Raw genomic sequence first — 11,182 nt, forward strand, 5'->3', positions numbered from 1 at the left:
TTAAGTCAGTGGTACTCAAATAATTTATTTTGTTCTAATAAAGATTTAAAATCTCTTTGACTTAATTCTACAGAAAGTCAACTCAAACTTTTAATTAGCTCCAAACTACATATTTTGGGCTGCAAACTTCTTAGTTTGCAGTCTAATACTCTATTTACTTATAATTGTAAGTAAGAGTAAATACACTCTTACTTAAAAGTTACAAATCTTTTCTGTAAATGACCTTTTTACTTTGACTTTACTGGAAATAATTAAGTTTGATACCATATTTGTATCCTACGTCTGGCACCATGACTCAAGCTTCCCAGGTAAGCGACTGTGGCTCTGTGGGTAGAGTAGTCGTCTTGTGATCAGAAGGTTTTAGGTTCGATTCCAGCTTCCTCCTGTCACATGTCAATGTGGATATCGGTGTGTGAATGTGACTCTAGTGTACGTTGTAGTACTTTGAATGGTCAAATGACTGGAAAAGCTCTATATAAGTTCAGTCCATTTACCATTTTTTGAAGTAAACTAACTGATTTGAGTAAGACTGACTTAAATCTGTTATCTTAAACATGCTTAATACATTTGTTAAAAAAAAATAACAAATTGAGTTGGATGATTATAATATGTTGAATTGGTTAAACTTAATAAATTAAGTTGGATAAACTTAATTGAATTGCTTGTTACCTATAGAATACATTTCATTGGGATTTAATGGGAAGATCAACACAAAGTGGTATACAATTTTGAGGTAAGAAAGAAAATTATAGATGACTGAAGGAAGTTTATTCAGTTAATATCTGAACAAACAATGTCAAACAGTAAAAATAGAATAAAGAGCCGTTTTGCAATATTAAAAGGAGCAGTATGCTATTGAACTGCACACTGATGGTTATTTTATGAACCTGAAGAGTTGAGGAGAATGACTGTGAGCAGAAGTCTATGCCTTCATCTAATCAGTGGTCCAGAGTCAGTCCTCAATGATCGGTATCCAACATCTTTTAGTTTTTTCCCTGGTTAAACACAGCTGAATAAAATGATGGTTAATTTGCAGAACCTCTTTGGAAATATGACTTGCTGAGGAGACAGTTGGACTGTTTGAATCAGTTATGATGGAGAAGAGGCATTTAAAACTAGCATCATTCAACCCCTTAGGAAGGGAGCTGGACTCCCATGGACTAAAGTGTGACAGTGGTTATCAAAACAAAGAGAAGCAACAAAGAACATATTTTTGGTGTTCAATTTTAATAATAAAGCTGAGAGTATTTACAGTTTTTCCTCTTCAATCAAGCAGGGTAAGTCGCAGTAGCACAAAGGTTTTAAACATGGAGCTCACAACATTTTAATTGGTAGTTGGTGTCCATGAGTTTCCATTTAACTTCCAGTGCTGTCCTTATACCCAACCAATAATTAGCACCAGATTATTGGGGATCAAGTATATGACTGTCTGGAGGAATATAAACACTATAACTAGCATAGTACTGGAACTGTTTGATACAAAAAATAAGGCTTTGGGATCATTACTAAAAATAACTAAATGATTACAAAAAATATCTGGCTGTTTGTAAGAAAATACTGAGAATGAGTGAAAACATGTAAACCAGTGCTAACCTAACAAAGTCATTACTGTGCTGAAACACATTCAATTAAATTATTAGTATAGGACCATCATTGCAACATAGATTTGTGACCTTCTCCATGCTAAAGCTGTAAAGACAGTGCCATGTGAGTGTTGAAGTAAAGTCTTTGATTTAGATATGAAGCTATGAATATTTTCTTGTCTGTACACAGATTTCATGCCAGCTGCCTTACTCATGTACTTAGAGCTATGCTCTGTGGTGATGACCTTCTGTTTCCCCCGTGTCTTGGTTTGTAGACGGATGCCGCGCTGATGTACGACGCCGTGCATGTGGTGGCCGTGGCTGTGCAGCAGTCTCAGCAGATCACCGTCAGTTCATTACAGTGCAACCGACACAAGCCTTGGCGCTTTGGAGCGCGCTTCATGGCCCTCATCAAAGAGGTAGATCCTAGTCTACATGTTCGACATTTAACTACAATCCTCTGTATACTCTGCACCATCACACAGAAAACACATTCTCTCAGAAAAGCAGACAAAGTTGGAATGTAATCAAGATGACCAAGTGAAGATGGGGAAATGGGAAATACAAATATTTGATGTGTGTTTATATGGAAATTCAATTTTATTCAATCTGGCCAAACAAGATATCTTTTTTTCTGAAAAGGCAAGCCTTAATCTGCAGTATTTACTGCTTTATAACATCTGGTCCATGTGAACACGAAGTATTGAGATGCACCCACAAAATGACAACTAGAAGAGCACACAATGAGATCAAGTCATGTTAGTCCCACCGTTTCCTCTCATCCAGAACTCAACTTCTTCTCACAGTCCTTTCCCATTTCCTCTGGTGTTTTTATTTTTGTGTTAAGACCATAGTGATAAAGGCAATTATCACTACTACATTAACATTTTATGTCTTTTAATTGTGCAATGTAATATCAACCTTTATACAAGACACTTTAAGTGAATAAGTTAATGCAGGAATTCAGAAGAGCTACAAAAGACAAACAGAATAATCTGTAGTTTCCACTGATTGATTGGTTGATAATATAAAGAAACTGTTCTACAAACTAATTCATTTACTGAAAAAGGAATGTATTGAAGTCAATGCTTATACTTGCCTCCTCTATTCAGTCCATAAATCTATGGTAAATGGTATGTACTAGTGCTTTATCAAGTGTAGAAGAACCCAAAAAACTTCACACCACATTTAATCATTCACTCATTCACACACACATTCACATACTGATGGTGGTAAGCTATTGGATAGTAGCCACAGCTGCCCTGGGCAATCTGACAGAGGGAAGGCTGCCATGCACCAGCAGGTAAAGCAGGTGACTGTCTTGCCCAAGGACTCAACAACAGAGGTAGACAGAGTGGGAATCAAACCATCAACCCTCCAATTTTGTGTTTCCAAGTGAAACACATAACATACAGTAGATTAAATACACACAAGTGAAAGACTGAAAGTTTTTATTTCTATTAATTATGATTGTTTTTACTTGTAGTTAATGCAAACATGACTTTAAAAATTAGAATACTACACCAGACCAATAAAAAACATCTTTAATACAGAAATGTTGACTAAATGAAAAGTGTTTTTTATACTTGCTTAAAAATTGTCAAAATAACAAGACTTGAGGAGGCTGCCCTCTATCATAAATGCTTGATGGCCATTACTCCTTTTAAGCTACTTTTTTCAAATGATGAATGAAATCACCATTTTAAAAACTGTCATGTTGGGTTCTAGTCTCTTTACCCACATACAGAACACAATCAGGAGAACAGACAGATAAATAAAGTTTATTATAACGATGAAAAGTGGGATTGTATGATCCTTGTCCTTGTGGATGGCAACCAGGGTCGTCTGTACTCTGAAGAACAGTGAGAGAAATGGTGAGTTTGAGGTTTGTCGGACAATGGAGCTTCAGGGAAAAATGGACTGATCTTACTTGATAGGAGCTTCCACCAGGGGGGAAATTACTGTGTTCTCTGGGGTTATGGTCTCTCTGTAGGGGTCTTTGTGATGATCCAGGTTCCAGTGCGAGGTTCAGACGGAGAGAGGTCTTTGGTGGTAGGTGAGGAGGAACAAGGAGCGATCCGACTGCCAACTGAGAATCCAGGAGCTATTAATGATTCATCTGCAGAGGCAAAAAGGGACTCGGGCAACCAGTGGGTAACAATCCACAGCATCACGAGGGGGAAATCCAGAAAGCCAGGAATTCGAGCTTCACAGGGGTTAAATCCAAGGCGTCACAAGGAAACACCTGAGGGAAAGGCAACAGGAATATATTACTAGAAGTAATCTCAGAAAAATACAGCGCAAGCTCAGAGGTACACAGAGTACCATAACTGGCAAACACTCAGACGTCGCAGTACTGGCAGCCTGCTCTTCATGTACTCCTAGATGATTAGGTGATAGATCACAGGTGCATTGATATCAGTCAGCAGGCACGCCCTCCAAGATGGTGCAGCCTCTTGGCACCATTTAGTGGATGAAGAGGGAAGCAGCAGACAACAGAAAATCCCCAACAAACAGCCAAACCCTGGTTCCCAACAGAAACTGCATTTTATATTTACACAAGCTTGTTTGTCTGATATTAAAACGAGTTTTTGTCAAACTTAGGAGTTTCAAAAAATGAACAAATGAAAACAGAACAAACATGTGAATAAAGTAAATACTATAAAACCATCTAATATGATCCCAAATAAGGAAAATGTAAATATCTAAAATGAGACAGAAAAAACATGTAATAGACTGGCAACATGTTCAGGTTAACCCCCCCCCCCCCCTCCCCCTCGCCCATTGACCACTGGAGATAGGCATCAGCACCCATTTGCGACCCCACTAGGGATAAGCGTGTAAGATAATGAATGAATGGATTTTGAAAAGCAAAAATAATTGTGTTAGGGTGACTTACAGTGAATGTTTTTTTTAGTACATAATACAAATTTACAATGACCTCCACTGAAGTAAAACATTCTCAGATATGCCACAACACTTCTGTAAATGAAGAGGCACTCAGACACAGAGCCACCCGCTGTAGGGTCAGAAAGGTTTTGAGTAGCTCACAGAGGAACTTCCAGATCTGTTGCTCCCACTCTCTGATTCAAACATGGGCCCTGAAGTGCATTTCTGCCTGTCTGGAGAAACTGTCATGATTTGCCAAGTCATCTCTGTTGTGAATCACTTTCATGCTACAATGTATTCTATTGTGGCTCTAAATATCTGTAAAGATAGGATAATTGCTTTCCCACTGTTACAGACTTGGAGTCTGTTCAGACACCCTGAAACAGAAAACACTGTATGCAAACAGAGAAAAGGAAGATTTCTTGGATGTTTCTTTCATGGCTGACATCAAACCAATAGCAGAGAGGCAGACTTGATGTTGCTGGGTTGTTGTCTTCTCTGATGATCTGAGTCTTACTCCTTCTGTCTGCAGGCACACTGGGATGGCTTGACTGGAAGAATCTCTTTCAACAGGACCAATGGCCTGAGAACAGACTTCGACCTTGATGTTATTAGTCTCAAAGAAGAGGGTCTTGAGAAGGTTATGTATTTTCTGATTTGTGTGTGTGTAAATCTTCAGTCTTCAAATACATAATTAATATGAGTTGGACAAAGAAAAAACAGTCAATCTGTGTACCAGAGTGAGTGTAATTAGTCAATGATCAGTGTGAACATTGTGTGTGTATGTGACCTGAAGTCAGAATGTGCTCAGTCTCTACATAAAAATTCTAGCTAAAACACATGTTAATCATCTCATCTCACAAAACCTCCTAGGCTTTTAGTGACATCAGAGATCATTTGGTCTATTAGTCTTCATACCTGAACAAACTAATCCATTTCTTATGGATTTTGTGTGATACACAAAAGCAAAATAGTGCCTGTTTGTGAAATTGAAGGAGGATCATACATGCTTTTTTTTTCAGAACTGTTACAAATAAAAATATGAATGCATATCTATTTGACCCAATTTACCCCAAACAGAATAAAATGTGTTTATTGTTAAATAAACTTAAACCCCATCTTTCCTATGTGAAATTAAACCCGTGTCTTTCAACTTTGTGAGTTAATGTTTTCACATTCATGTGAAAATCTGATGTGATGGCACTGTAGAATGTTTTTATACACACAGGAAAAAAGTGGGATAACTCTGTTATTCACATAATGAACTATTCAGAGTTAATTCTTAAATACCAGACATTCTAATTGATTAGACCAACACTTGAACAAAAGTTGCGTTAGCTCAGTTAGCTTAACTAAACTAAAACTGTCCAGACATTGTAGTTTGTTCATGAAAAAGATCATTATTTCTCAAAAACTATATGTGACGTATAGTATTCTGATATGTTTTTTAACTGCCATAATTATTGATGTTGTTCATGGGATGTGATGAGGGTTAAACACATGAAAGTTGGAGTGAATGTGCAAACTACTTTCCTCTACTTTATTTATTTAATTTTTTTTTTTTTTTTTTGATTTATGTTTTCAGACATCTTGTCACTTTCTGTGAATCCCCTACTGGATATAACTGCCTTCCATATTTGGAGATTTCTGATGCATCCCCAAATGAGTAGAGACATAGAGATGAATTAATATAAGATTTCAAGGCTGGTTTTTAATCTCCAGTTTTTGCAAGCTTTGATCTGCAGAAACCCATTTTAACAGATTCTAAAGTGAGATGTAAGCATCTGTAACAGCTTCCAAAATGTTTATTCTTGCCTTCCTGTTCTAAGCAGCCATTAATTATTTACATTGGGAGCCAAGGTAGTCACACTGGGTTTGTAAGAAAGAGGTGGCAGCTAAGCAGCTTTGTACAAACTATTTTCAAACCAGACATTTCAAACTACACATACTAAGCTCAGAGTCAGAAGGTCATATTTTATGCATAATAGTTTTATATTGTGTAAATGATAATTTCTGCTACTGATGACCCTCCAGAAGAATCCTTAGAAGGGTACATAGTGCTCACACATTGTTCACAGCTAACAACCAGGATAAAAAAAATAAAACCTGTGCTTGAGCTTCAGCCTTCCCATCAGTACATTTTGCTGATTTTTTTCCAATTCATCTGTGAAACATTGCTCCAACTCCACATCCAAAATGCTGAAATGCTTTACATGTTAGAGCCTGGTTTGTACTTCTGCAGAAATGTGTGATGTCTTGGTCTTTCTCTGGCTTTCTGCGATTGCTTTCAGGTTCACCAATCATCTGCGTTACATGATGCTTCCTTTTCCCATTTGCTTCTTAAGTGTTTAGTCACAACTATGCACAGCTATTATTCTGCCACTTTCCAAACTACTTTTGTGAATAATAGTAAAAATAGTAAAGAAGCTGATCCTACAGTTCTTGACTGTTCTTAAAATGTCTGTACAGAGGGAGAAACCATACATGATGTGACTGCAGATTGGGCAGGCAACCTGTGGACTGGGAGACAATGGGCATCTGTAGCATTACCATTTGGCTGTGGGGTGTGAAAGCAGGAAAACCTGTGTGAAGCCAACAAAACATTCTCTTATACTCCAATCCACCCTGTTGATCATTTATGATCACTAGAAAAATACGTATTAGAGCAGTAATATCCTTAATGCTATAAGAATAAACCTGAGGAACATGTTGACAATAAACTTGGTATGTAAATTAACAATTACCCTTTAATACAACCCTTACACACAAGTAAGCACAAAACCAGGCTCAAATGAAGACATAAGGGGACACACCAGAATTGTCATTTATCTCCTCAGATAGTGATCTTAATCCTTCTAGGACCTTTGCAATCAACTCATCAGGAGCTGTATTATTTGGAATGAAATTATAACCAAAAAGACTGCCTGTCACCACTTAATCTTTTGCTTCAGATATATTCAGAATTCTGAAAAACACACCAATAGCATTGACGTACACTCTTTTGTCAAAGGAACCAAAAAACTACAGATGCTTTGTTATGGGGGCTGCACAGTGGTGCAGTTGGTAGAGCTGTTGCCTTGTAGCTAGAAGGTTCTGGGTTCAATTCCCAGCCCCAGGTCTTTCTGCATGGAGTTTGCATGTTCTCCCTGTGCATGGTGGGTTCTCTCTGGGTACTCCGACTTCCTTCCACAGTACAAAACCATGACTGTCAGGTTAATTGGTTTCTCTAAATTCTCCCTAGGTGTGTGCGCACGGTTGTTTGTCCTGTCTGTCTCTGTGTTGCCCTGCAACAGACTGGCAACCTGTCCAGGGTGACCCCGCGTCGGTCCTTCACCTTGAAGTTCCTTCCCTCAGGGGGGGGCACCAATTTATGTTTTCGCATCCAACCTGAATAATGTGCAGTTGCGCCACTGGTCTTACTGCATTCATTCTCATCACATCAACAACTTCATGACAGCCTAGTCTTATTCCTGTGAAGAGAAGTTTGACTTTCTGACAGCATGGTCATCTTATCAGCTTGTTCAATATCATGCAGTTCCTGTGTTTATGCAGCCATTAAAATTTAATGATAAGGTCACCCATAAACTGTCTCCTAAGGAGTTCATCCTCTGGCTGCTTTTGTTCTAATGCTAATACTGAATTCAGGACATCTCTCCAAGAAAGAGCATATTCCATGAGATTTTTAACTATTTATTTTGAATTTCTACCATCCTGTACTTCATGAATGATAAGCATCAATTTCTGCCTAAACCTCAGCAACAAAGCCTGTGTTTGCCTGTGACAGCAGGTGTTCTGGGGATTCCCACTGTTGAGAAAATAAATTTAAAATAAGCTAGTTTTAAAACTTAACATGTCTTGACTCAAATGCCCTAATTGTGGTTTTGAAATTAGTAATGTATTCTGACTTTTTGACCTTTATTTTACCTGTAGTTACAGCAGATGGTTTGCTAGGATCGTTTGAACTGCCTAATTGGAGTGTGACAAACAAATTACAGGTGAACATGGGAATCTTTTCAGTTGCTGTAGGTGAATTACACTACTTAATGTGTTTGCCCAATGTTTCTGAGGAGTTGGAAAGTATATTTGTTACATTATAGGTCAACTAATGTACAGATGCCTTCAAATACTGAGAATGGGGTCGTGTTCCTGCTCTCACGGCAGTGTTGGGGGCAAATCACACCTCAATTTGTTTGGTCTGCTTGACCTGGGTTGCATCCTGCATCTTTCTTACAATGGGGTGTTAATGGGTCTGCTTGAGTGCGAATGAGAGAGTGGATTTGTATGCAAATGGCCTTTGATGGATTTTCTGGTAGCGCTTTGTAAATATGACGTCACTTTAATGAATAGCTGTGATATTTTTCTTATTTTAAACTATTTAGGGACAGTGAAGGTTTTGTTTCATAAATTTACTTTTACTACTGCTTTACGGACAATTTTACGGTGATGATTGCATATTTTGGTATCACAATCTGATTTGAAGCAGAGTCATCTGCTTGTGCCGTAGGATTAATGCACACAACAGAGGCGGCACAACTTCAGCCTTGGCTTGCAGCAGATAGAACTAGTGATTAAGAGACTGTCTCATCCACTTTGGTATTTTATTTTTGTTTTTATTTTATACTAACACACTAACTGAATTAACTGTTGGTTTATATGTCACATGGGTAACTGATTGGACATGTTGAAATTTTAGCACAATGGGGAAAGTTCCCTATTTTGGTTTTCCACCTCTAAATTGTTTTTCTTTTTGGAAATAAGAAAAACACAGGGGGATATTATAAAGATAAGATATTACTGATAGAACTTTGAAAATCCAAACATCTGTCTATTTTGAATACTGGATGGATGATTTGGAGAAATGGTGGAACATCTTACAATATTTTAGTTTTTCAGCAAATTATATAACATTAGGCTAACATAGATTCAAAATTGTTTTTGAAATGATAATTTTATTATATCAACAGGGGGAGAAGGAGAAATAGACCCTACTTCCTGGTCAATTTTTTGATATGGTTAATTGTAAATTGTTAATCAATAATTTTAACTTTTTCATTCAACAATAGTGAATTATGGATTTCTTTAGGTAAAGAGCCTTTACATTGCCTTCCTGCTTGACTCAAATAATTTATATAATACAGTTTCTTAAACCAGGGAAGGTGATTGTTGGATTGTTGAATCTGTTTTCATATGATTTAAAATAAGTTGTTTAACTAATAATAAACTTAGTTGTATCGAATTTCTCCCCAAAACTGAAAAGGCATTGATAATTGATAAACAATATAAAAAGGGTAATTCATTATCCATTTAAATATTTTATAAATAGGTTTTCAAAAGAATAAATGGATCAAATGTAATAATGGTTGAAATTTTGGGATTTAAAACTATGATTGGAATAAAGTAAGTCATTTTTTATATTTAGTGATACGGTTAACTTTACTCATGTAAAACAGGCTGATCATTCTTTAAGGTTTTAAAATAGAAAATATGATGATTGAAATTAAATTGGTCTAATTTGGAGATTTACAAATGAATAATTATGGAATTGCTTCTAAAATATGGTTAAGGTTTGGGTTCAACACAATGGGAAAACATTTATTTCTCATGTAGGCCTTTTATAAAAAGAGGGTCAAAAGATTGACAAAATACAGCTCTAAAGGAGAAGCTTCTTAAAATTCGAAGTTTACTGAGTTATAATATAAAAGGAAAATTACTGGAAGAGACTTAACATAGGGAAACAAATGATAATTAGGAATGAAGTTTTAAAGAGAAATAAAACTAAAAGCTACCACAAAATCTCTTCCTTCCTGATAATACAATAAAGTAACTATTAAAATAAGATTTGATAACAAGAACAATATATGACTTAAAACAATAAAGAATAATTAGAGTATTAATTAATAAATCAGTGTAAATGAAATTGGAAGGAATTACTTATTTTATTTTAAAATACATTAAGGAGCTCTAGATAGGTGACAGACTCTGTTTCAGTATGCCGACCAGCTGATGACCTCATTGGATAACAAAGGACCACAACCTGGTGTGACTCAGGATCTTCCCTGGCCAGAGGACGACCTCACACCTAGATGTTCATCAGGATTTCTTTCATTCTACTCTGCTTTTGGTGTCATCAAGTTGGAAAAGAGGGAACGACCTCTTTGTTAAACTCACCAAATTGTGGGCATAATAATCCCTAAATAGGTGAGCATTGGTTACTGAGTTGACGACCCTGAGTTCAAAACTATAAGGAAAATGAGCTGCTGGAGACGAGAGGATCATCTTTGTTATTTCTATTAACAAGTTTTCATCTTTTGTCTACGACGTGCCAACGAACTCATCTTACTTCAAGGAGCATCAAGAAACACAGACACAAAATGAAGATATGTAAAAAAAAAAGAAAAAAATTGTACAAAAACTATTCAACAGGAGGTTTATTGATAGTTTGTAAGTTTTTATATGCAGTATATTGTATCTAACTTGCTCATTTATTTCATGGATAATGTTGGACAAATATTTGTGTATCATCTTTTACATCAGGAATACGATTGACTTTTCTAAAATATCATTTTAAGTATAACATTAAGATTTGTGGTAAGGTTTCTGTGAAGCATTGATAAAATTCATGCATTTTAAATCATCTTTTTGGTAAGACATGACTATGGGCTAGATCATTTTGAACATTTATTTTAAGTTTTTAATCCTTTATATGATTT

General features: G+C 36.4%; 1 protein-coding gene across 1 annotated transcript in view; it reads left to right on the forward strand.

Annotated features, from left to right (window-relative positions):
• Positions 1-1,802: 1,802 nt before the first annotated feature.
• Positions 1,803-11,182, forward strand: part of LOC106939952 (glutamate receptor ionotropic, kainate 2-like) — a 20,122-nt gene continuing 10,742 nt past the window's right edge. Inside the window, exons 1-2 of the mRNA XM_015022534.1 lie at positions 1,803-2,002; positions 5,005-5,112. Of these exons, the coding sequence (XP_014878020.1) occupies positions 1,874-2,002; positions 5,005-5,112 (237 nt within the window). The 5' untranslated portion in view covers positions 1,803-1,873. The remainder of the gene's footprint in view (positions 2,003-5,004; positions 5,113-11,182) is intronic.

This window comes from Poecilia latipinna, unplaced genomic scaffold (assembly GCF_001443285.1).
Source record: "Poecilia latipinna isolate Pla-1442-1.1 unplaced genomic scaffold, P_latipinna-1.0 Scaffold3037, whole genome shotgun sequence".
Taxonomy (NCBI): Eukaryota; Metazoa; Chordata; class Actinopteri; order Cyprinodontiformes; family Poeciliidae; genus Poecilia; species Poecilia latipinna.